The 27,782-nt window shown below is 40.9% G+C and overlaps 2 protein-coding genes across 2 annotated transcripts; one reads left to right on the top strand and one right to left on the bottom strand.

Annotated features, from left to right (window-relative positions):
• Positions 1–510: 510 nt before the first annotated feature.
• On the bottom strand, positions 511–14,730 carry nmi (N-myc (and STAT) interactor). Its single transcript, XM_032507567.1, is given in 11 exon segments — positions 511–952; positions 1,552–1,655; positions 9,445–9,631; positions 10,309–10,340; positions 10,343–10,414; positions 12,864–13,026; positions 13,111–13,227; positions 13,296–13,454; positions 14,145–14,210; positions 14,299–14,337; positions 14,431–14,730. Coding segments are annotated over 10 exon segments (1,131 nt in total). The 5' UTR covers positions 14,335–14,337; positions 14,431–14,730; the 3' UTR covers positions 511–757.
• Positions 14,104–26,523, top strand: LOC116676523 (uncharacterized). The gene is made up of 4 exons (XM_032507568.1): positions 14,104–14,252; positions 24,570–24,805; positions 25,184–25,368; positions 25,514–26,523. The coding sequence occupies exons 3-4, from the start codon at positions 25,184–25,186 to the stop codon at positions 26,286–26,288; spliced, it is 960 nt and encodes a 319-aa protein (XP_032363459.1). The 5' UTR covers positions 14,104–14,252; positions 24,570–24,805; the 3' UTR covers positions 26,289–26,523.
• Positions 26,524–27,782: the final 1,259 nt, after the last annotated feature.

The following is a 27,782-nucleotide window of genomic DNA, read 5'->3' as shown; positions in this document are numbered from 1 at the left end:
ATGTTAGGAGTAAAAGTAAAACGTAGGCACAAAATTGAATAGTAAATTAAAAATATCTCAAAAATCTACTTCACTACAGTAACAAAGTATTTGTACTTCGTTACTTCCCATCTGTGGGAACAAGTAAAATAATTGTACAGAATGTACAAAACAGAATTTGCAATGACAAGTCAATACTGGGTGAGTTGTGATGGATCGGAGGACCATGTTACAGCTCTTTCCTTTCATTGTGCTCTTTCACATTTCATAAACAGTCATTACTTATTTTTGAAACTCAGTGAATACATATCACATAAATTACTCATCAGCTCCAATTACTGCACTATATAGGTAGCCTCCACAGCTCTGATGCATGCTGGGTAAACCACTGAATGTGTGTCTGTTATAAAAAAAAACTGTGTTGCTGTGATTGAGTTAGATCTTTATTGAGCTTTGTGTACAGTAACGTGTACCTGTCCTGTCTACAGACTGACTGGACAATCCAACAGGTCACAGGTTAGTGCCGGGCACACAGAGAATCAATCCCAAAGAATCAAATGCATAGAATCAAAGACATAGAATCAAACACAAAGAATCAAACACACAGATGTACATCTCCTCATATCATTCACAGCAGGACAGCAAATTTAATTTCCATAATATATCCATGCATATTACAAACAATGGCAGGAGCCAACACCTTTCCAGCGGCTGCAGCGGGCTAGAATATAGAATATATAGAATAGAATATGTTTATTGCCATTACACAGGCTCCAAGCTAGAGGCGGTCCTCGCTAAACAAGGCATGCAGAGCCTTCTTTCCCCGACTGATGTACTTGATGCTCTCGATCTCCCCGCCATAATTGCTAGGCTTCTGAAAGTGGATCTCCAGGTGGTCCTGCAGGTCCTCCTCGTCCTCCTTGTCTTCAATATCATCCAGGAGGATGGTGCGCTTTGGAGCCCCACAGAAGGTCTGAAATCAATCCACAGCATCAGTCTGACTTATTCACTAACCCTGACTAACTGACGTACACACTGCCGCTGACTTGAGCTGCTCTGGCTCCCCTGTCATGCTTGTCAAAAAGTACACAATGTGGCATTATTCTATGTTCAATCATGTTCAACACAGGATTGAAGAAAAAGCAGAAAAAGTTTTGGATAGTTTTTATGTATGATAAGACATACATAAAATAATTAGGCAAAACACATAAGCTGCTCTACCTTATGTTTCATGTTCTAAGAAACCAATTCTCCACCATTAAACATGACTGAACATGGAAGATCACTGGGAGAGAAGGTGACTTTCACAGGCCTCTTTACAGCTTAAGCATGGAATGACCACAAAATAAAAACCTCAGTAGACAAAACATTTCATTAAACTTGTGTGGGACAAATACTGCATATGTCAAAATCTAACAAACTCAGATTTATATGTATATTGTTTTAAATCACGCTTGTAAATATACATATAAAAATTGTTGCATCAAGATACTTCTGGTTTAGAATCGAATCGTTGGCCTCTAAATTTTAATCAAATCGTGAGGTGCTCAGAGATTCCCACTCCTGACTCACCTGAAACTTGCGCAGCTGGTAACTGTAACTGGGGCCGATCTGAACCTTCACCTCCGGATTCAGATCCACAATGTAACTTCCTGTCACGGCCAGGTTGTCAGCCACTACACACACACACACACACACACACACACACACACACACACACACACACACACACACACTTATTTATAGAGCACATTTAAACAACTGTGGTTGACCAAAGTGCTGAACAAGACAGAATAATAAAAAAATGACCAGCAAATAGACTATGCTAGGGATGTAACAATATGCAAAATAAAACCGAAATTGCGACACTTAGCTCCACAAACCTGTGTCTTGGAGTGAGAAGGCAGAAAAAACTCCCACATCTTTAAATTACTATTAGTATTATTCCTTTTGGTGCCTTATTCCTATTTTGTCTGGTAAATTTAGCTAACAATAAAGACGGCTAAAAGCGGAGGTGTAACATTACAGATGGCCGATGTTTGGACTCGGGTGCCTGGGTCTGTTTCCTGACGGTTCAGTAAACTGCCGTTAGCGTCCTTAGCACCGCAGTTAAGTGCTGACCGGGATGGCTGCTAGCTGGCTGGGGGCTGACTGTGGATGCGTCCCCTGGCAGGGGCTGTAATAATAGTGGATGGTTGCTAGCTGGCTGGGGGCTGACTGTGGATGTGTCCCCTGGCAGGGGCTGTAATAATAGTGGATGGTTGCTAGCTGGCTGGGGGCTGACTGTGGATTTGTCCCCTGGCAGGGGCTGTAATAATAGTGGATGGTTGCTAGCTGGCTGGGGGCTGACTGTGGATGTGTCCCCGGGCTGGGGCTGTAATGATATGTGTCCTCGGGCCTGTTGTCAGCTCTCATACCGACTGAAGCCTTGCAGCACTGGGAGTCTGAGGCAGAAGACAGAGGTGTGTTAGCTAGCTAAATAGCTAAATTACCTCATCCTTAGGTGTCTATCTATACAGTTAATGTTACTGATGAATTCGTGGGTTAGCCCGGAGTTGTTAACAGTGGTCAAAACAATCATACTAAAAATAACTGAGCATGTTGAATGGTGTCGTAATCTTATGTTACCCACCAAGAATTACATTAGCATTAGCTACATGTCAACCAGTACCTTTACTGTAGGCACCAAAGCACTTTTCCTCTTCATTCTCCCTAGAGGAGCAGAATTGTCCATTACTGTTACCAGTGTTGCCAAATCCGCTTATTATCGCTTACAAATATTGGTAGTTGCGGGTCGCGGTTTTAGCCGAGTACTAGCCAATCAAAGGCAGAGCAGGGCAATTGTTTTTTTTCTGGTTAGGAAAACGAGTCTGACTAATGGTGACTTGACTGTAGGAGAGTTTTTGGAGGAATAAATGCCCGGGATAAAGTGGGTACCGACAGATACCATTACCATTATTCTTGTGTCTCAGTCCAACAAGTTAATTAACCACTGAAACAATTTTGGAAACTTTATTTTATGATGCAAAAGAATCTTTGGTGATGGAGCGATCAATATTGAAATCAATCAATATCAATAAATAAGGTCTCTGTTGTATAACTGTGTTGCAAAGTGGGATGTAATCAATGACAAAACAATGTCAAGTGACAGAAAAACTGAGACCCCCCCCCCCGCACACAAAAAAGAAAAGAAAAAAAGAATTGAGATTTGTATCGAAATGTTCATTCTGGTCAAAAATCGTCATATGAACCAGGCCTGGGTTTGGTGTATCATTAAAGCCCTAGACGGTACCCTAGGTTCATTACCTAAAACAGATGATTTAACGTCACTGCTCATTTTACAAACAGTTTAGCAACACAATTAAACGCTTAGGAAAGATTACTACATTTTTTATGTTGGTTTTGAACAGTATGTATCCCCACTAACCTGGAAAACGTTTTAAACAGTAACGTGAGTGTGTGAGGAATACAGCTTTTTTTTTTTAATACAGCGTCTCCTACAGCTGGGTGTCAGAGGCAGAGGGTCCACAGCATTCTCTAACGTAAGCTTTTTGTTTTATCTGGGGTCTGATAAACAGTAAATTCATCAAAGTCAGTGTGCCAAACGCTAATTTCTGATAACTGTAGCTGTCATATTTCACGGGTCCCGCGTGAATGCGATTTTATCTTCCAGTTTTTCAGCCTCAGAGGGGAGAGAAAAAGCAGCTTCCTGAGATCAGTAGAGTAGACGGCTGTGCAGAGCCATGCATAATTACGACTTTATGAGATTTCCTAAACAGCTGATGGAGAGGCAGTGCACCACTGCTATGTGCATATAGCAGAAACCCTGCATGTGCACGTGAGGTGCTGATTTTGCGCAATGTAAATCATGTAGCGCCCGAGTGAATTTGACTGGCATAAAATTGGCATATCAGACTGACCGGCAAGTCATGGCTGAAGACGTGAAAATCGGCCAATTCCGGTCACCAGCCAGTCAATTGGTATATCTCTGAACACAACAGTATGTAGAGTTAAACTGGATGGGCCCAATAACCTCTGAATAGTTAGGGCCCGAGCGCCAACAGTGGCGAAGGCCCTATTGGAACTGAAGCGATTGTTCTTTCTTTCTTTCTTTTTTTCTTTCTTTCTTTCTTATTATTTTCCGTCAACTCACCAAATTTGGCGGTCGCATCAAGTCTGGTGAAAATTTAGTGAGTGCAGCATTATCTGTATCTGTATCTGTTTACCACATGAATTATCTGTATCCGGATCTGTACTCGGACTGGGCGGGGCCTAACCCAGAAGTAGAATGAACAAGAGTTTTCATACTCAATATAACTTTATTTTTTTAACTTTTTATTTTTTTATGATCAGTGTGATTTTTTTTGGGGGGTTGTTTTTTATTTTTTTTATTTCCAAACCAGGTGTGTGTGTGTGTGTGTGTGTGTGTGTGTGTGTGTGTGTGTGTGTGTGTGTGGGCGGGGGGCAGCTGACAGTACAAAAAAAAATTAAAAAAAATGGCAGAGACGCAACGGGAGTTGCATTTAAACCAAGCAGCATGTCTGAAACCCACGTTCACCAGAAATCTACTGGTTACTATGTAAGGACTACAAACCCCACGTTCACCAGAAATCTACTGGTTACTATGTAAGGACTACAAACCCCACATTCACCAGAAATCTACTGGTTACTATGTAAGGACTACAAAACCCCACGTTCACCAGAATCTACTGGTTACTATGTAAGTACTACAAACCCTACATTCACCAGAAATCTACTGGTTACTATGTAAGGACTACAAACCCCACGTTCACCAGAAATCTACTGGTTACTATGTAAGGACTACAACCCCACGTTCACCAGAAATCTACTGGTTACTATGTAAGGACTACAAACCCCACGTTCACCAGAAATCTACTGGTTACTATGTAAGGACTACAAACCCCACGTTTACCAGAAATCTACTGGTTACTATGTAAGGACTACAAACCCCACGTTCACCAGAAATCTACTGGTTACTATGTAAGGACTACAAACCCCACGTTCACCAGAAATCTACTGGTTACTATGTAAGTACTACAAACCCCACGTTCACCAGAAATCTACTGGTTACTATGTAAGGACTACAAACCGAAGTTAAAAACAAACCTGATGCTGAAGAAACCCTAAACGTTAACGGAACAGATCCGCAGACCAGAGAGAGAGAGAGAGAGAGAGAGAGAGAGAGAGAGAAAATTTCTCCATGTTCTGTGTCTGTGTGTTGAGGAGATGTATTCAATCCGAGCACGGATATTGACTCATATTACTCGTATAATACTTGGACTCTGCAAAAGTGCTTTATCCGTACCGGATACTCGTTTCAGCCGGATACTGGGATCACCCCTACGTTTAACGTAGACTCACGAAACTTGGTACACATATGTAACATGGCAGGGCGGACATAAAACTCCATTGTAGCCACCCCCTAAACCCAACAGGAAGTCCGCCATTTTGTTTAGAATGTGCGAAAATAGTTTGATTTTGCCCATTTCCATATGTCGTACTTTGACAAACTCCTCCTAGATCTTTCGTCCGATCAACTTCAAACTTGGTGTGAGTCATCTTAACATGTTAACGATGAAAAGTTATTAAAAGAAAAACTTTTCGTCATAGGGCGTGGCCGTGGCGGGCGGCCATTTTGTGCGATTCGCCGCCGAAACAGGAAGTGGGTGTAACTTGAGCGTACGTTGTCCGATTGGTTTGAAACTTTTCAGGATTCATCAGAGTCCGCCCCTGACGACATATATACGTCGCAATTGGCTCAAAGTCATAGCGCCCCCTAGAGGCAACAGGAAGTAGGCCTAAAAGACAAGGTGCTATACTTTAACGAATTCCTCCTAGAGATTTAATCCGATCAACTTCAAACTTAGTCTGTGTCATCTTAAGATGTTGAAGATGAAAAGTTATTAAAAGAAAAACTTTTCGTCATACGGTGTGGGCGTGGCATGGCGGCCATTTTGAGTGTTTAGCGATGAAGAATTAAGTGGCTGTTACAACAGTGTACGTTGTTGTATCTGTTTGAAACTTTTCAGGATTCTAAGAGGCCGCCCCTGACTACATCTACACACCTATATGGAGTTTTGGAGATAGAGCCACCACCTGGCAACAGGAAATATGCCTTATATGACAAACATCACCCGATTTAAATGAAACTTAGAATGTGTGGTCTACATGTGATACTGAGGCGGCCCCTATATTGTGACCACGCCCAGTCACCCAGGCCACGCCCCTTTCATAACATTTGAACCGTTAACGTATAGTCTTGTGTGAGGTGTCAATGAACTCAGCAGACTTATTTTTTTATTGGTAATGTTTGACCCGCCCCCCTATGATGCGGCCACGCCCCCTTTGACGGATAATGACCTCTATGACGTATAGTCTTGTGTGAGGTGTCAATGAAATCAGCAGAGAGTTCCTTTTTTATTGGTAATGTTTGACCCGCCCCCCTATGATGCGGCCACGCCCCCTTTGACGGATAATGACCTCTATGACATATAGTCTTGTGTGAGGTGTCAATGAACTCAGCAGAGACTTATTTTTTTATTGGTGATGTTTGACCCGCCCCCTTACGATGCAACCACGCCCCCTTTCCCATATGACATTTATGACGTATAGGCTTGTGTGAGGTATCAATGAACTCAGCAGAGAGTTCTTTTTTTATTGGTAATGTTTGACCCGCCCCCCTATGATGCGGCCACGCCCCCTTTGACGGATAATGACCTCTATGACGTATAGTCTTGTGTGAGGTGTCAATGAAATCAGCAGAGACTTATTTTTTTATTGGTGATGTTTGACCCGCCCCCTTACAATGCGACCACGCCCCCTTTCCCATATAATGACGTTTATGACGTATAGGCTTGTGTGAGGTATCAATGAACTCAGCAGAGACTTCCTTTTTTATTGGTAATGTTTGACCCGCCCCCCTATGATGCGGCCACGCCCCCTTTGACGGATAATGACCTCTATGACGTATAGGCTTGTGTGTGGTATCAATGAACTCAGCAGAGAGTTCCTTTTTCATTGGTAATGTTTGACCCGCCCCCCTATGATGCGGCCACGCACCCTTTCACAGATAATGACGTGTATGATGTAGAGTCTTGTGTGAGGTGTCATTGAACTCAGCAGGGAGTTCCCTTTTCATTGGCGACAATTTTCAGTGTATGAGTGACGCGCAAATAAGCGGTCGCAAGGAGAGGCGTCCGCCAGTAACCCCGACTCGCGCAGGTTAGCGAGGGCCCGTTCATCGCTGCTTGCAGCTTTAATTCTACTTGTTGTTAAATTGCACTGTGAGTTGGCAGGATCATTTAAAAGGCAACCGCAACTACATTGTGTGTCTGTCCTATTTCTGATACTGTGGCAAAAGAACATTTGCCATGGTGAGCCGCCACTACAAAATCAACATAGAGAAAACACTGCAGCAGGTTCTCTAGGCTGGCTGCTTTAGCCTGAAGGGTGCATTGAGGATTCCTAATTCTAACATGTTAAAGTTTTTTTGAATATTTATTGGTTACTATACCATATCCGCATAAACTCACCCGCACTGCTCTTAATAAACTAGACTTTATTACTTTCAAAGCTGCTTCTCCTTAATCCTGTTATTTCCTCACAAGAAGTGTAGCATTAAAAGGCTATTATTTATTGATATTTATATGGATTTTTATATTGGACAGAGTCCTTTATAATGCAATGCTAAGTTACATCACTTCTTGTAAACTTGACAGTGACCTGAACAATCTCTGGTCCAGCTCAGCTAAAAAGCCGACAAGATGAATCTAAGTGGACTGTCTTGTTGTTCCAGGAGGGGAACCAATCACAGACAGCAGCCGTGTTCAGTCACTCACAGCTGCAGAATGAGTCCAGTATATTTGGAACTTTTTGCCATAAAAAACTATTTCTCTGGCCTCATGTTTAGGGATGAGCCGAGTACTCGGCTGAAACGAGTGTCCGGTACGGATAAAGCACTTTTACCGAGTAAAAGTATTATACGAGTAATGCGAGTCAATATCTGTGCTCGGATTGAATAAGTCTCCACTGACTGTGTCTCCGTTCTGTGATAGGCTAGTCACAGTGCTAGTCACAGCACCTCTCCAATACACTATTCTGTGATAGGCTAGTCCCAGCGTCCCTCCCCTACACTATTCTGTGATAGGCTAGTCCCAGCGTCCCTCCAATACACTATTCTGTGATAGGCTAGTCCCAGCGTCCCTCCCCTACACTATTCTGTGATAGGCTAGTCCCAGCGCCCCTCCCCTACACTATTCTGTGATAGGCTAGTCCCAGCACCCCTCCCCTACACTATTCTGTGATAGGCTAGTCCCAACGCCCCTCCCCTACACTATTCTGTGATAGGCTAGTCCCAGTGTCCCTCCCTACACTATTCTGTGATAGGCTAGTCCCAGCGCCCCTCCCTACACACACAGATTCCTCCTGTTGTGGTGTCCCACCGGCTGTTCTCACACACGCTCAGGACACGGAGAAGTGAACATCTCTCTTCTCAGGTCCTCGGGCTTTCCCGTTAACATTTAGGGTTTCTTCAGCTTCAGGTTTGTTTTATACTTCGGTTCAAACTAGTACTTAGTAACCAGGAGACTTCTGGTAACCGTGGGGATTGTTCAGACATGGTGTTGGTAGAATGCGACTCGGGTTGCATCTCTGCTGTCGGAGTTTGTTTTGTTGTTGTTTTTTTAACTGCCTGCTGGCTCCAACCAGTTTTTTTTTAGTGTCTGAAACTTTCTTGCTGTGTTTTATAAAAATAAATAAAAGGCAGTTGCGGTATGAATAAATAATATTACAAATTAAGATACACACACAAACACATTCCAACCCCCTGCCCCCATCTCTCTCTCTTTGTTTCTCTCTCTCTCTCTCTCTTTGTTTGTTTCTCTCTCTCTCTCTCTGTATCTCTTACTCATTCATAGACACACACACTCACACACACACCTGTGAAAATAAAAAAGAACCCCCCCTAAAAAAATGATTAAGAGTTAAAAAAAGAAAGTTATATTATTGAGTATAGAAACTCTTGTTCATTACAATTTACTTAATAATTGCAACCACATTGTTGTATTTATTGTTGCAAAACTTGTTTTATACTGTAGGCCCATATAGTTCGTTTGTTACCATGACAACACCACTGGTCTGAAGCTCAATGCTGATGCTGTCATGTAAATAGTTTTCTAATCAGCAATAAATCTAACAATTTGTGATCAACTCATATCAATTGCATGCTTAAAATAACATACCGGTTAAAGCCCCGCACATTTCAAGAGAACCCGACCCACTTCCGGGTTAAATCTGACCACTTCCGGGTTAGGCCCCGCCCAGTCCGAGTACAGATACGGATACAGATAATTCATGTGGTAAACAGATACAGATACAGATAATGCTGTACTCGCTCATCCCTACTCATGTTGTTATGTAGTGAAAGCCTGATAAGTGAGTGTGTACCTCCAGGGCAGAGAAAGGTAATCCGTCCGGTCCCCGTGTTCTTATCATACTCCACCTTCTCCACCTCTCCTCCTCCTCTGCTGGGCCTGGAGAAGCTCACCTCCAGCCGGTCCGCTACCCTCTCCTCTGGCATGGAAGGGGGGATGTTGGACAGCTTCAGCTCCTTTCTGGACACATCAAGGTGCACCTACAGGGTTGACAGCAGCACACACTCAGTATCCATATGTGAAGAATGGAGTGCTGTCAGCATGGATGGATTGTCTGATTCTCTGAATCTAGCCGTTAATAAAGCAGCACTGGCTGGTGCAAGCCAACCCCGCATAAGCGGATGAAGATGGATGGTGTTGTACAGTTAGAAAACCCTTTGTAGTGGGCATACTTCTCCAACATGAAAGCTGTTTGGTTACATATAAGATGTTAGTCCAACAGAAAAAAAACTGGCTCACTCTAACTCTAATTCAATTTTATTTATAGTGTCAAATAATAACAGAAGTTATCCTGAGACACTAATTCTATTCTATAATTGACAAAGCCCCAACAATTCTAGTAATCCCCCTTAGAGCAAGCAACTAGTGCGACAGTGGCAAGGAAAAACTTCATTTTAGGAAGGACCCTCGGACAGGCTCTTGGTAGGCGAAGTCTGACCGTGCCGGTTGGGGGTGTGATGCACAGTGGCAATAATAGTCACAATAAAGATAATGGAACAGTGACGACAAATGGTAGTCGTAGTGGTTCATTTCATAGCAAGGCATTGCAGGAACTAGTATTCCCTGCTGGCTCTGCTTGGTTGACTGTTGTCATCATCATCTTTACTCCGACCATCTGCTTGTGTGTATGTATGTGTGTGTTTGTGTGTATATTTACCTCAAACTTAACAGCAGGATCCATGGTTATTTTTTTGGTTTCACATCCACAGTTGTGTCCTCACAGGACACAGAGCACTTAGCGATCTTCAAGACCTGAGAGGCCACTGCAGGACACACACACACACACACACACGCACCCACGCACGGACGCACATTTTGACAAGTTATTTAAGTCCACTTAAAAAGAATAATTTACAGAGACATAAATGTTGTAGGTGCAGTTAAATACATATACAAAATCATGGTCCATTAGCATACAGCATGTCTTCACACTATTAAGCATACCCCTCGGTTCTTATAGGTATGGGCACAGACAGACCCACACAGACACACAGACACAAACAGACAGACAGACCATCAGACAAAATACATTCTCACTCCTATCTTGTAAAATACAAAAGCTTGGTCATAATCAAATCAGGTCGCTATCGCTTTCTTCCGACTATTGGTACTGGCATGATGCCAGGTGAGGGGCATGGACTATGTTGTGTTCCATTTGACATGAAATGTTGGAATTTCTGGGTTTCCATTCAGAAACTATACATTTCTATGGCATAGACTGTATAAAACACGTCTATGGACGGATATGTCAACTCTGAAAGATTGCGTTATTTGCTCTATGAAAGACATAGACAAAGACAAAAACTGACATTTACCCAATAATTTTATTTTATTTTAGTTAGTTTTGCAAAATTACATTACAATTGTAGTTACTTATTTTTTTTTGTAATGTCTCATTTATTTTAGTTTACCACCTAGTTTTCGTTATTTTGTTAGTTTTTGTTAACCTTGTAAATTTGTATAACCTTGACTCTCTCATACACACACAAACACAGACATGCACACACACGCGCGCGCACACACATGCACACAGTCTGAACTCAGCACAGTGAGTGAGTAACAAGGATCTTATTAACACTTATTCTTATAAGTAACACTTATTAACCCATGAACCATTGATTCAAAAAATGTTTTTTTTTAAATGTCATGAGAACATATGGTTTATCACCATGACACACCATAATGATAACTTTTCAGTTTAGTTGTTTTCACTAGCAATGAATCTAGTAACACTCAATGTAAGATTCATGTTTCTAACCATCGTGAAAAGTGCTACCAATATGCTATAGTTGTGTTAAAGACAGATTACAGTTTTCATTATTAGGTAATACACTTACGTTACCCAACATTGACAGAGTCTATTATTTCCATGATATCTATCCTATGTGGTGATCAGTGAAGACATCCTCTACAATAATTGGCCAAATATGTGTTTGAAGTAACAGTAACAGTAACCTCTCTGACCTCTCTGTTGGGGCCCAAATCAGAAGGGCAGCCTATCAAAAATATAGGTATTGTCTTTGATGACACACTGATTAGGTGGGCTGAAAAAGTTATTGGAGAAATCTGTGTGCTGTACTTAGTCAATATAACTTGTGATTACATGTTTGAAAAAACAGCCATTTGAATGTAGGGATGTAACGATATCAAAATCTCACGGTACGATACAATTTCGATATTGACCTCACGGTACGATATTTATTGCGATATTGTGGAAAAGCTCACGGTATTGTTAAATAGCTCACGATAGTGTTTGTGATGATAATAGCAAAAAAATACAGACATTTTTTCTGCTTTTGCCAGTCAACAGGCAATTTATTGTTGTATTTATGGATCATGACAACATAAAACGCAAATCACATAGTGCTTTTAAAGTGCAAGTTGTTTAAATCCTTTACCATCTACAGCAGAAAAGGGACGTAAATCACACGCTATGTATTCCGCGATGTACCTCGTGATTTCTTGAGCCCTTGCGCTGTTGTGTGGCATAGTTGTTGAAAATGCCTCCTTAAGGGTTTTTTGACAGGACATTCTTTGTGAGAGAATCTGCAAACTTTTCCGGATGATGAGTCGTCAGATGACTTCGCATATTGCTTGTGTTTCCCGTGTTGTATCGCAGTTTACTGTGGCAGTGCATGCATATAGTCCATTGTCTGTCCACCACCTTCTCTCCTTTTGCGTTTTTTGACACGGTGAAACCAAAATGTTTCCAGACATCTGACTTAAGACCTGCAGGGGCTGGCACAATCTCAACTTCGGGGTTGTTGTTGTTTTCATCCTTACAAGTACCGCTGTCGGCCATGCTGGCTTGCTCTGAGCTTGTGTGGACAGCGTGCCGCGTGCAATCCGCGTGCAATCCTATTGGCTTAAGAACGGTTGGTATGACGACGCAGCGCAAAGGATCAAGGTCTATGTAGTTAACAATGATTTGTTCCACGGGACTGTTTATTCCTCTTGCTTTTTGATGGACACCTGTCCTTTTATTATTGTAACCCAACCCCGACGATATCGAGACACGTTTACCACCGCAATAGCGCGATAACGTCAATATCGTTACATCCCTATTTGAATGATCTGCTATGAGTTTTGTATGGGGACTAATGTGAGCACGTTTGTCACAGTCAGGCAGACGTGAACACCAATCACTAACAGCCAGGGGTTCGGTAATGTAAAAATACAAGGGAACAAGAGAGCAGAGGAAGTCATGTGTACCTTTCTCCTCCTCAAAGGTGATGAGCGCCTGTCCTCCGTGCAGCAGCACGCCGGCTTTCTGGCTGATGGCAAAAACTCCTCTGATTGGCTGGCTGTCGCCGTCCACCTCCTCTTCAACCGGAGCACTGAACTTCACCTCTGTGTCTGGGATCTGAGCGTAGATCTGCACACAACAGCGGTGTAGCTATTATTCTCTGATTAGCATGCATGTTTTGTTAATGATCAGTATGTAAGCCACAGCTTAGACCTTGAACTTCTGCTTCAGTTTGGTGGACTCAACCCTCCTGACCTCCAGCTGAGCCTGACAACTCTTCAGTTTGTCCAGCAGGTCCTTTCTGCGGCGAGCCAGCTGCCGGATCTGGTCCTGTAAGAAACAGCTCCTGGTTATCTGTCCCAGCTGCTGCAGATGTGACACAGGGGACTAGACTTTACCTGCACTGCGTTCATGCTTTCATTGAAGTCCTTCTGACACTCCTCCTGCTGTTTAACATAAGCCAACATCTCCTGCTGGGCCTTCACCTTGGCCTCATCTTCTTCCAGTTTCTCCAATATCAGCCTGGCTTTCACATCATCAGCTCGCTCTGCTTTAGCCTAAACACATGAGAGTTTACAGAGACTCTGGCTTTCTGACTCAACTAAGTAGTTCCTGGCCCACATGATGATAAGGGACCACCAAATCAACAGGGACATTATTTCTAGAGAGAAAGGTTGCAGCTGAATTCTTTATCTCTATACACCAGGGGAGGGGAAGTGAGTCTGGCAAAATGTTGTATTAAACTCCATTAAAGTTATTACAAATAAAGCACTGTCATTCTTCAAATAAAAACGGGGCCTTCACACAGCTGGTAGTGCAGTATACAGTAAATACCACTCAGATGGTACAGTAAGCTGTACAGTAAATATCCCTCAGCAGTAGGCCTACCACTCAGCGGGTAGTGGGCTACAGTAGAAATAGTAGCCTACACAGCTGGTAGTACAGTAGAAATAGCACACAGCTGGTAGTACAGTAGAAGACCAGCTGTCCTTGGCGTTTTGGTTGCATCATATACTGTATGTTATGTGCATTGTATGTAAAAGGCCTACCGTAAAGCATCAGTTGGTGGTTCGGACATTTAATTGGTATGGCAACAGTTAGTCTACTTACACTAAGGCGTATGTTATCTACGTCAGTTTTGGGACAGCAGTATAACAGTGTTGCTAGTATTGGGCCAGATGACGTAGTTAGGTTTAGGGTGGCCCCTGTGGAATGTTGTAGAGACCGTCCGCAAGAAGGCCTCTTACCTTCCATGTCTCCAGCTCTTTCCTGGCCTCCTCCAACCCGCTGGCGTCCTCTTTCAGACCGTCCGCCTGACAACGTGGAACATTGTGTTTAGCATCTACCACCGACAGGTACTGAACCCACTCTGTAGGCTAATCCTGCTCAGTAACAGCTTACCTGGCCGTTCATCGGGCTATCGCACAAGTCAGTCATGACCTGACGGACAAAAACACAACTCTGTTAACAAAGTCCAGAATTTAACAAATGAAACCAGTCAAATCCTAATAGTAACCTGCCTAACGTTACTACCTCTTCTGTATTTCGTTGCTGATTTAATTTCCTGTCGAAGTGAGAAAAGAGACAAACCGAGAACACACGGAGCAGCTGCACTTCCAATTGAGATCAAAAGTGAAAGTTAAAACTCAAGTTGACACAACACTTCATGACGTATGCAAGACTTAGGCCTACTGGGAATCACGTCGGTAAAGTTGGAAATAGTCACACATTCGAATTTCCGGGATCAATAACTCAATAGCGAAACGTTATTAAATCACAAATTATGCGTCTTTCCTACCGCAGTAAGGTAGACAACGAGATACAGTCTAATTCTATCAGAACAGCTTCCCCACTAACACAGAACGTTTAGAGAACGTTAGGGAACGTTAGTTTTTGGTTCTCTAAAGATTAGTTCGAACCAAACCAAAAACTAACGTATAGGGAACGTTCTCTCCAGGTTATAACGTTCTCTAAACGTTAAGAGAACCAACCAACTGTAACGTAATAAGGTAAAGTTAGAAAGACACTCGCAGATTCGAACTTCCGGGATCAATAACTCTGAATCGAAATATTTTTAAATCACAAACGACTTATCATTCCTTTCGTAGTAAGGTTAACAACGAGCTACAAACTCATTTTCATCCAAACGAACCGTCCTTGAATCTGGAAAAATAACATTGTTCTCTACGAGCAGCCGGTGGAGACATGGCAGCGAGACGAGGGCTAGGGACCGTCTACAAATTAAAACACCGACTAGAGATACCACAAAAATATTAATTAATTTACTTATTAAATAAGGTAGTGCCTCCATACTTACCTCGTTTATTACTTGTGTAGCCTACTGGTAGTTGTACTACAACAGTTATTTATCAAAAATAACCAAAAACACAATTTTGTTGAATTTCTTTTTCAAAATTCATTCGATAGTTATTATAGAAATGCTGATTCAGGTTTCTAAAAAGGCTAGACACATAGATATGGGACTGCCGGTTGTACTACAACAGTTATTTCTCAAAAATAACAAAAAACATAATTTTGGTGAATTTATTTGGCATAAATCTTTCACTAGTTCTTATAGAAATGATGATTCAGGTCTCTTAAAGGGCTAGACATAGAGGTGGACCCCTGCTGGTTATACTACAACAGTTATTTCTCAAAAATACCCATATTTGTAATTTTGGTGAATTTATTTGGCATAAATCATTCAATAGTTCTTATATAAATGATGATTCAGGTCTGTTAAAGGGCTAGACACATAGAAGGACCCCTGCTGGTTATACTACATCAGTTATTTCTCATAAATACCACAAAACCTAATTTTGGTGAATTTATTTTGCATAAATCATTCAATAGTTCTTATAGAAATGATGATTCAGGTCTGTAACGTTCCCCTGCGGTTGCGCCGTACCTTTACCCAACGTTCCCGTTTGGTTGGTTTTGGTTGTTCTGAGTTAGAAGTAGCATGGTTTGCTGGCACTTGATTTAAATTCACTCAAAAATGATTTGACTTACAAAATGTAAGAAAGATAAACAGCATAGCATTTATTTTAAGGCTGATATCAATTTAGCTTTAAACAGTACTTTTGTGCTTGACTTCGGTTTTTTAACTGTATTAGTGAAAAAACTTAAAACAAGAATCTATGGGAATATTTTCACAACTAAGATAATTCACTTCTTTATTCAGTTTGAAAACCGAACCGTTACAACCCCCCACCAGTAGGGGGCCGCTGCTCTGAGCAGACCGATTCCCCCGTTAGGAGAAGAAGAAAAAGCTACAGGACCAGGACCACGCTGCACGGCTTGGCAAGCTCACGGAAAGGTAATCAAAGTACTTTGCAGTTTAATGATGTTGTGGTTGTAATGGGAGGGTTTGTGGTTCAACATTAAACGCTTTCCCTCATATGGCTTTGTTATATTCCGGTTCTTGTCAGGTTGACCAAAAAAAAGTTTGGCTGAAGTCAACAACTAACTTTAGTTAGTTATTCAACGTTGTCCACCATTTTGCTATGCTAGTCATGCTGCTCCAAATCTTTTCTTTTTAATAAACTCTTTGTGCACAAACCATGTTCTCAATGCTGAGTTCATGTGTTGAGCCCCAGGTGAGACTTGGAGTAAAGTCTCATGTTGTGTCGAGCCTTCTTAGTGTTTTAAACATGTTGATTTGGATGCTATCCTAGAAGGGCCACTAGCTCTCCCATTCACAAAGGCGAGGCCAGAGTTGGGCTTTAAATGGATTGCATACATCTTTGTTTGCTGCTGGGCACGACGTGTCTGCTTTGTCGCATTGTATGTGTTGTGTCATCGTGTTAATATGCTTGCGTTTATGTTACAAATAAGATTTTTTTTCGGTCCTTTTTAATTAGTTGTAGTGTACAGTAATTAAGTAAAGCCAGTACAATCAAAGTCCTTTTTAGGCAGGTCGACCTGCGGCCATCTTGCAACGTATTTTAGGCCGTTATCAGCCAGCTAAGAGAAGGATACAGCAAGGGATGTAATATGTGTTGGCTACACAGCTGCAGTACTGGCTTTACTGATTGTCTAAACGTAACTGCATAGGTTCATCTTTTGCAATGGCATGTGCAAGAACCCTACCATAATTGAACTGACCAATATTCATATGTACTTTTTTTTTTTTTTAGATGAGTCAACACCACACCAGCCGGTCGCCCAGAGCTGGAGCCTGCCACTTCAGCTTGGGACCCAGTTGACGGTATAATGGCTTTGAATTTTTCCAATTAAATACAATTGCATGACAAGGAACTTGAGAGAAACTAACTTTTTTGTTGTTCTCAACAGCAGAACATCATCACAAAAATCTGTTTTCAGCTCAGCAGATAACACTTCCTCCACCACGTGCATGTACGTTTTTGTATATATATTTTGTCTAATGTAACAGAATATGTGCAGGCAACCTATCAACTTAATCATCTTATATAATAATCATATATAATTTATTTTTATATGTATCAATGCTATGCAGGAAACCAGCTGGTTGCCCAGAGCAGGATGAGTCTTTAGTGACCCTACCACGGACTGCAACTTCATCTTGCGACCCAGTTGAAGGTACAGTTGCTTTGATTTTTGCATTTGCAATGAAGTACAATTTAATGGCAAGGATCACTAGAGTAACATAACGTTTTTGTTGTTTTAAACAGAAGAACTCACACAGAGGGGGGTGGCTCGGACATGGATATCAAAATGAGAAGTAAGACTCAAGTTGCGTGTGTGTGTGTGTGTGTGTTATGGAAATTAAGTGGCCATAGGCCTGCCCTAAGACGAACACTATAATTGCATAAAATCCAATATCTTAAAGCCCATGTTGCAGGTTTAATTTTCCAACGAATTTGCACTTATTGATTGTTGGTAATAAACATTTAAACTGTTATCCACTGTATATGATACTGAAAAGTATCACATAACATAAAATAACACAAAAAAGTAGGTCATATTTTACAGTGGTTTGCTTTTCTCCCACAATGCATTGCATGACGTCACACAAGGGAGACGATAGGCTAGCCAGCCTAGAGAGACCATTGAGAGTTACGAGAGAGATAGAAGACAACAGTGTAAGAAAGAGTGTTCAGCTACAGATTATAGATAATACATACATATACATAGCCTATATATATATATATAGCTAGACATATAGACAGATAGACCGTATTGATAGATATATTTAAAGAGAGAGAGATAGATAGCATACCGGTATAGCTAGCGAGCTAGCTAGCTGTAGGTTAGCTAGCTAGGTAGGAATGTGGGTACAATTTGTCCGTGTTAGGCAGGCCGATTTTTCAAAGACGGACGTAACCAAGAATTCAAAGATCTGAAAGTGAAACACAGCTTAGACGGGGGATGTTGTTTGGCTTTTCACAAGTTTAGAGCTAGCTAACGCTACGCCGCCGGACGTTAGCACAACAGCGTTAGCCTAGCCTGCTAGGTAAATATTACGACTGCCTTTGGTGTTGACTATATATGCGTCCATGTTGTCAACATCATACATGTGGCATTAGTGCTCCTTTTGTACCATAATTGTATTGAATGGAATAATAAGCATTACTCCTACGAGATGGGTGGGTTTTTGTTACGTTACACACAAAGCTAACTGGCTATAGTTAGCCTGTACGGATGCTAGCGGATTAACGTTGTGTAGCCAGCAACTTCAGCAGTAGAGTTTTGGTGAGCTAACCACGACAGCGTTGTCGCCCACAATCAACCTGCAGTGATGTTTGAAATGGAGACACGCATATCGTTTCTTTCCCCTGAGATCCTGGACATTATTTTCATTTATGACGTTAAAAATAAATGAAGGGTAGCCCGAGTGTGAGCGGTATGAGCTTCCCGACCAGAGGCTCACTCGCCTACAGCACCCGCTCCCCACCGCAGCTTCGCCGCCACACACACACACCCACCGGCTAAACAGCGACACGTTTTCACCGGAGATTGGAGGTAAACACTTAGAAAAAACACTCTGGGATGCCTTCTATTCCTATATCTAGATAAGTGTACCAGTACTTATCTGAACTAACAACATGATCCCTGTCACTAGATCGAGAGAAAACGTTGACGTTCACTCGCTGCTATTCACTGACAGTAAAAAGTAAAGTCATTGTATGCACTGCTGCGTTGCAAAATAAAGGAGATAAATGAAGGAGACTGCCCCACAATCTTGACAATTCCTCATTTGCCCTCTCACGTCTGTCAGGTTGGTAATTATTCGGCTGCTGGCCTTTCCTCCTCTTGCTCATCCCAGTCAGTCACCGTAGTTCTAGTGCCAGGCTGAGATTTAACTCCCTTGAGTGACGTCATCGCCGAATTGACTCCATAAACACGCGAATACCAAAAATGACAAAAAACTAACTTTTAAAACTATTTGGAGACATTTTTAAAAATGATATACATATCTTGAGTGCTTTTTGTACCCAATAATCAACAGCGGTGGTTAACTTGCAACATGGGCTTTAACTGAACTGACTTCTCTTACAAAATGAGATTGTACAAGCTCAAGTATGTATAACTTGTTGCTATATGTATTACAGCAACTTTTCTTGTCAACCCTCGGTGGTTGTACTGGAGGTGATGCCATCCACCGCATGCTGCTGAGACAGTACAGCCTGCGGGGAAGAAAAACAAAAGCCTTCCAGGACCTGGCTGTATGCAGGGTTATAACAGGCAGGTGTTATTTTATTGTTCACATTAGTATTATGCTTAGCTTGACTTATAACTTTGCTTCATTTTGACTTCTACTCTAGCGGCCTGCCAGAAAAACTTCCCTGCGCTGACTGCTGGAGAAGCGGAGGATTTGATTGGGCAAGTTCTGAAGTTTGCCCCACACAGACGGTAAATTGAAGTTCTTCTGCGTTATGTTCAAAATAAAGTTCATAAAAAAATGTTTTGTCAATGTGTTCATTCTTAGTATTACATGTCTAACTTTTGTTTATTTATAGGCCAGCTGAGAAGGACTGAGCCGTGAAACCATGGAGCCCCTTTTTAATTTTTTTATTAATATATTTTTTTTTTAGTGACTTATTTTGCACACACTTTACAAACACTTCTTTATGCATCTTGCACTACATTTGCACTACATCCTTATCTTTTTTTGTATTTTTTTCAGTTGTTTGAATATTAAAGTTTTGAAATGCCATCAAGTTTGCCTGTTTATCCATTCCTACTAATATAACTTTTGTATGTATGTACGTGTGTAAATACATTACATACATACACACACAAATGGTACAGGTGTTAGTTTTTTTTAAAGGTTATGGGAATCTTATCTTTTCTTAACGTTCTGGGAACGTTTGTTTATGGTTACAGCGAACGTTCCCCTAACGTTAAGAGACCGTTCGGTAACGTTCGCTGAGGGTTGCTAAGGGAACGTTCCCCTAACATTCTGTAAAGGTTGCAACGTTAAGGGAACGTTCCCCTAACGTTAGCTAAAGGTTGCAACGTTTTCGGAACATTTGCCTAACGTTCTCTAAAGGTTGTAACTTTTAGAGAACGTTAGGGGAACGATCCGAGAACGTTCGCTGTAACCAAAAACTAACGTTCTCAGAACGTTCTGGGAACCAAAAATTGTTAGCTGGGTTTGACCTGGACGAACAGTGGGTAGGGGAGAGCCGGGACAGTTGAAACACTTTTTAATTAAACGTAATTTACAAAGCGGTCGTGTCACACTGAAAGCTGATATTTTGCCACTAGCAACCTACACTTGTCATCTGTCAAATACAGCTGCATTTTCAGCTTTGAACAAAACCATTCAGGAGTTATTACAGAAAGAGTGGGACTTGCGTAATGTTTCATCATGACGGGACGAATGAAACAGCATGGGGGGGATGAATGACACATACATTTTAAGCCATGTAAACTTCCCACAACTTTAGTATTTTACTGTATATCATGGATGGTTTTACCAAGAGGTGTTATTATAGATAGATTGTTGCAGGACTATGCGTCTTTGTGAATGTCTGTTAATAAATAATTGCCATCATCCTGAAGCGCGTATGAAGCGGTTATTGAAATATCATGCACTGTGGATGATTGTGCTATTTTTATAGCTAGAACAGTAAGTTTTTCTATTTATATCATGTTTCTATTGTGGAAAATGTCGTTTCACTAGGTTTTTACATGGGTTAGACCACTGGACATCCAAAAAAACACCCCCCAACCCGTCAGTCTCCATAGGATAACATGGGAAAACTCGACCCCCCCCCCCCACCTGCTGGGCTCAAATATATTTTCATCTTTCTAAAACTGCTTTTCCATATCTTACCTCCATAAATAATTGTATAAACACAGATATTTGTGCATTTACCTAAAATCCATGGAGTTACAGCCAGGTTGGGGACGGTTGAAACGGCTGTTTTATTAATAATCGAAAAAATGTGACCGCTAATTAAGTTTACTTTTGACCATCAAAACTCGTTTATCGGCTGTAACTCCGTGATAAAAGGAAATGACAGGAAGATATTTGGCTGATAGGAGGAGGGTAACATGCTCTATGTGTTGACCTAAGGAAGTCTGTCTATCATCATCGCACTCGGAGAAAACTGGAATGTTTCATCCGTCCCGCGTTTCAATTGTCCCGGCTCTCCCCTAACTGGCTGGGCCCTATTTCAGAAAGTAGCCTAACTACTTACAACAGAGATCCTGCTTGACAGAGATGGGAAAGAACGAAGAAGGCCTACATTAACTCAAGTATATTTTTTAGATATTTTTACTTTACTTTTACTCCTTACATTTTAACACGAATATTGGTACTTTCTACTCCTTACATTAAAAAAATGTGGCTAGTTATTTTAGTTTTGTACAAAAAGTGGTCTATCAGTGTGATTGTGAGTGCATGCTCACACCGCAAGGGGGCGCACACGCCACACGGAGAAAAAAGTGAGAGAAAAGAAAAAGAGACTAGCTGTCTGGAGGATAATTAGCTGAGATTGTGTGTGTATGTGTGCGTGTGCGTGTGCGTGTGCGTGTGCGTGTGCGTGTGCGTGTGTGTGTGTGTGTGTGTGTGTGTGTGTCCTTGAGAACTGTAAGTCGTAAAACTGATGTTTTCAGTTCATTTAAGCCTGTTGTTGTGTTGGTCTATAGTTCTGGCACATTTAAAGTTAGCTAGTGATTTAGTTGTTTGTGTTCTTCACCTGTTACCTAGGTTACACCTGGCACACACACACACACACACACACACACACACACACACACAGTCATAGCAGAGCTACCCATGCCCATGTTTGTACTGTTGCTTGATTGAAATAAAGCATCAAAAGAGAGAAGTTGTCTCCGTCTGTTTTAACAGACACACCAGGGGCGAAGTGGGAAACCAGAATCAGCTTTAATCCAGTCCTAATCTAGTCCTCACTAACAAGTTTACAATCATTTCACTGGAGTTACCGTTATTTTTGTTTGCGTCAATACCGAATTCAAACCTAATTGCAACAAGGAATACAACACATGCGGTTGCAATTATGAAGTAAAATGTAATGAACAAGAGTTTTCATACTCAATATAACCTTTTTTTAACATTTAATTTTTTTATGATCAGTGGGATTTTTTTTGGTTCTTTTTTTTATTATTTCCACACCAACTCCCTTTTATTTATTTATTTATTTATTTTATAAAATACAGCAAGAAAGTTTCAGACATTCAAAAATACAAAGCCAGCAGGCGGTTTAAAAAAATAAAAATAAAAACTCTGACAGCAGAGACGCACCGCAAGCAGCATGTCAGAACAAACCCCACGTTTAACAGAAATCTACCGGTTACTAATTAAGTACTAGTTCGAACTGAAGTTAAAAACAGACCTGAAATTGAAGAAACCCTAAACGTTAACGGAAAATGTAAAGTAGACGAGAGCAGGCGGCAGCAGTCGGGGGCGGGGACAAAAAGCTGCGGTAAAGTCGGACGGTTTCCAGCCAATTCCAGCCGCCTTCAGGCTGGACAGGAAGTGATGAAAACACTGTGGTGCGATTCCGATTTAATAAAATATAATCAGGCCCACATATCAGCTGGTACACAGTCTCTAGTTGTTTTAATTATGACAGAGTAACTCTCAAAATGTTCTACATGCGATCTGTTGCTGATTTTAATTAACACCAGACTAAATCTGATCAGTGATCTGATCAGATTTAGTCTCTCTGACTTCTAAATCTATCAGCCACACAACATGTGTTCTGTACAGAATATGACTTTAAATCAGACAAATAGCAATTAAAACCCCTCCGATTCAAAATAAATAAGGTTATATAAAATGTCATCATGTTGTAAACCAATCAGCTGAGAATGAGCCAGGTCTGCGCAGAATCGATCACCGGCAATCGGCGCCCGTTGCATGCCGGTAAGATTTGTGTCCGACTTGATCCCGACTTGCTCTGACGTCATGCACACGTGAGCAACGGAAATCTCACGAGAGCAAGGCGGCCACAGTTCTGGGACGCAGGCGGCACAGTTGCTTTTCACCGGCTGCAAGAGCCAGGCGGACCCAGGCGGACCCAGAGCATGCTGGGAAACGTCGGCTTCTTAGTTTATTTAACACCTGATTGGTTTACAACATGATGACGTTTTATATAAACTTTTTGGTTTTTGAATCAGAGGGATATTAATTGCTATTTGTCTGATTTAAAGTCTAAATCTGATCAGATCCCGGATCATCTACAGTCTGTTGTTAATTAAAATCAGCAACAGATCGCATGTAGAACATTTTGAGAGCTACTCTGTCATAATTAAAACAACTAGAGATTGTGTACCAGCTAATATGTGGGTCTGATTATAATTTTATTAAATCGGAATCGCACCACAGTGTTTTTTTTGTCACTTCCTGTTCAGCCTAAAGGCGGCTGGAATTGTCTGGAAACTATGGCAAGCCCTTTTAACATTTAAAAGCTAAGTTCGACTATCCGGAATTAACATTGTAGATATTGTATATAACATCTTTATGACTAGTTGTTCTTACACTTTGGATAGTTGGAATTGTCATTCAAGATATCTGTAACGTATTTGTGACTAGTCAAAATGACAGATAGAGATATCTGTAATTCAGTTTTGACTAGACAAAAACTGAATTACAGATATCTACAATGACGTCATTGAAAACGTCATTCAACGCGTCACACATCTTAAATGACAATTGCAGATATCTGTAATTCAGTTTTGACTAGACAAAATGAAAGTTAAAGATGTCTCAAACGTCATTATGACTGAAATTACTGTGCATGACGTTACTCTATTTTAGATATCCATAAATCAAAATCCCCGCCATAATCAAAGAAGTGGTAGATTAAGTAGAAGAAGGTCATTTCCTTATTTCTGAGAATGGAAGAAGAAAGAGTAATTGCGTTGGCTGTAATCGAAAAAAACACCAGAAAATGGCATGCAATTGAACGAGCCCTCACAGAGGGGCTTTGTGGAGAGACAGAACATCGTTCTATTGAAAACTGTGAAAGAAATCTCGGAAGAATTGAACATTTGCTATCACCAGACACAAACAACGAACTCAAATGCAGTTTGGCGGAACTAAAAACTCTAATAGACGCAAATTTCTATACTGGGAAAGACCGACGTTTCTCTGTTAGGCGCAACGTTAAAGGTGTATGTTGATATATAGCCTAGGACCTTTTATAAATTTAAAAAAATAAACTTAAGCTTAAACGCTTAAACCTATAGTTGACTTTTTCTTTTTGTAGGGAGAAGAGGCCGACCAGCCATTGATGTTACCAGAGAACACATTTTATTTCTGCTGAAGCAAGGCCATACAATTGGAAAAACTGCTGAAATACTGGGATGCTCTTCGTCATTTTTGTACAAGAAGTAAAAGTTGATGGGTATACCTGTTAGAAGTATGCTATCTGCAATAGATGATGGTGAACTAGAACAACATGTGAGGCAACTTCAGAGCCAATATCCTAATTCGGGAAATTAGGTAATTTTTGGTCTTTTATCTTTAGAATAAAGATTGTGACTGTTATTGCCACTCTTCATTCTAACCCCAACCGGCCCGTCAGACACCGCCTACCAAGAGCCTGGGTCTGACCCAGGTTTCTGCCTAAAAGGAAGTTTTTCCTCGCCACTGTCGCACTGTTGCTTGCTCTGGAGGAAACTACTAGAACTGTTGGGTCCTTGTAAATTCTGAAGTGTGGTCTAGACCTACTCTATCTGTAAAGTGTCTCGAAATAACTCTTGTTATGAATTTATACTATAAATTTTAATAAAATTGAATATAGGCAGTATTTAATTCACATGTGTGCCATTGCTCAGTGAATATCATGTCAGTTCAGATATTTTCAAAAATCTGTTTCAGATGATAAGAGCCCTGTTGCGCGCACAAGGTGTGCTTGTTACACGGCCCAGGGTGCGTGAGATGTTGACACGGGTGAATCCTACTGCTGCTGCAAGGAGATGGAGCCAGACAGTTGCAAGACGTGTTTATCATGTACCTTACCCCAATAGTTTGTGGCGCATTGACGGGAACATGCGTCTCATAAGGTTATTACCAGACTTATCATACTTTTTATATTTTGAAAAGAACTTTAGCAAGTGAAAAACTTGGGAGTTTACAGCTATATTGTTTTCAGACTACTGTCAATAGTATTATAATTTTCAAGTAATATTTGTTCTTCAACCTTTCTAGATGGGGCTTTGTGATTCATGGTGAAATTGATGGATACACCCGTCTGATTACTTACTTCAACTGCAGCACAGATAATCGTGCCACAACAGTGCTTTCTCAGTTTTTGAAAGCAACATGCCTCTACGCCCTACCGTCAAGAGTCAGATCTGACCATGGTGGTGAAAACATCCTTGTGGCTTTATTCATTTATCTAGTTCAAGGACTTGAACACAGAGGTTTCATTACTGGACAATCAGTTCACAATCAGAGAATTGAACGCCTTTGGCGTGATGTATTTTTGCATGTGTTACAGCACTTTTATCTTATGTTCTACTCCTTAGAGGATTCAGAGGTTTTAAATCCAGATGATGATGTCCACAGACTATCACTGCATATTGTTTATCTTCCTGAGATTCAAAAAAGACTGGAGCAGTTTAGACAGGCCTGGAACCTCCATCCATTGCGAACAGAAACTAATAACACACCAACTCAACTCTGGACAGGGGGCATGCTCAAAAACATTGCAACAGACGGCACAGCTGTCAACAATGTGTTTGGGGAAAATCCCTACAGCAACCAAAACATTGATGCCATCCTTGCACAGTATGGAATTCAAACACTGCCTACACTTGATGATGAGGAGTTCCCAGCTGTTAATGTAGAGCCACCTCAACTCCTCCTCACTCAGCAACAACAGATATCTGTACACAACGCAATCCAACACATATCTGATCTAAAGTTAAAATGTCAGACTTGCTGTACTGCAATTGTCAGTATTTTGCAAACTCAGGTATAGTCCAATTCCAAGCCCAGAGACAAGTTTGTTGGCTACATATATTATCAAGAACAGAAAGACATTCATAGACAGCTACCAGCATCTTGTAACAGCTACAAGTAATATTTGTTGTTAATATAAGATAATATGTACTGCAGCTGACGGCGCTGCCAGGTGTGCTACAATTGTGGGTGCCAGTAACTAACAGCACTGTTGGTGTTGTGTATTTTTTGTATTATTAGCTGACCCATTGTATTATAACCCATTGTATTATACATTGTATTATTTGTTGAAAACATGGAAAAGCATCTAATTAGTATGCATACAATTTAAATGTTGAATAAAACTTTTAATGCATGAAAATGGAATACAAATCAGACAAGATTTGAAAATGCATGAAAAAGAAATTTATCTGAACAGGATTGAAGAGATTAATAAACTGGTAATGCATGAACAAATATGGAATGTTTCATAACTTGAACGGCAGCTCAGACAGAACTACAACCAGCCTGTTTTTGTTTGCCTCATCTGTGTACACTATGTGTACGCATCAACATAAGCCAAACATATTAGCTCTTATGTGTTTGATCAAATTCAATACATTTAAGCCCAATAAATTCTTAATAATAAATTCTTATTATTAAGGGTATTTATTTCATTAGACCAACCGCAACAGTTTCACTATAGTAACCTTCGTGGCATAAGCCCAATAGTGTCTTGAACAAAATATAAATCAGAAAATAGAATTACAATACAGTCCCTGACAAATGTCTTGTCGCTTATCTATTTTGTAGAAACACTTGCTATTAACCTGACTTTTAAATTAATCAATTGGTGTAAGAAATAGCTCATATGAAAAGCTAAAACCCTCCCAAATGATGTTCAATGCACTGAAATAAATTAGTTTCACTAAAAAAAGATTTATTATTTAAAGACAGAAAGGTCAAATTTTGGCAAGACAAAAGTTTTGTTGCCTATACATAAATTGAACAAATTTACTGCAAATACTAAAATATGTCAGCAAATTAAATAGCGGTGCTGTGAGATTCAAATTTAATATCTTGTATGACTTCCATGAGCTTGAAGGACTGCATCCATGCGGTTTGGCAAGGATTCATACAATGTATTGATGAAGTCATCAGGAATAGCTAGGAAAGCAGTCTTGCATGCCTCCCAGAGTTCATCAATATTCTTTGGTTTGGTCTTCCATGCTTCCTCTTTCATCCTACCCCACATATGCTCCATGATGTTCATGTCTGGTGACTGGGCCAGCCAATCCTGGAGCATCTTGATCTTCTTCACCTCGAGGAACTTTGAAGTGGAGATGGAAGTATGCGATGGAGCACCATCCTGCTGGAGAATTTGGCCTCTTTTATGGTTGGGAATATAAGAGGTAGCTAAGATTTCTTGGTATTTGAGACTATTGATGTTGCCTCCCACCCTGCAGATCTCTTGCACACCCCCATACTGGATGTAACCCCAGACCATGATTTTTCCGCCACCAAACTTCACTGT

This window comes from Etheostoma spectabile, unplaced genomic scaffold, assembly GCF_008692095.1.
Source record: "Etheostoma spectabile isolate EspeVRDwgs_2016 unplaced genomic scaffold, UIUC_Espe_1.0 scaffold00003292, whole genome shotgun sequence".
Taxonomy (NCBI): Eukaryota; Metazoa; Chordata; class Actinopteri; order Perciformes; family Percidae; genus Etheostoma; species Etheostoma spectabile.
This window is presented reverse-complemented; position numbering and strand designations above follow the sequence as displayed.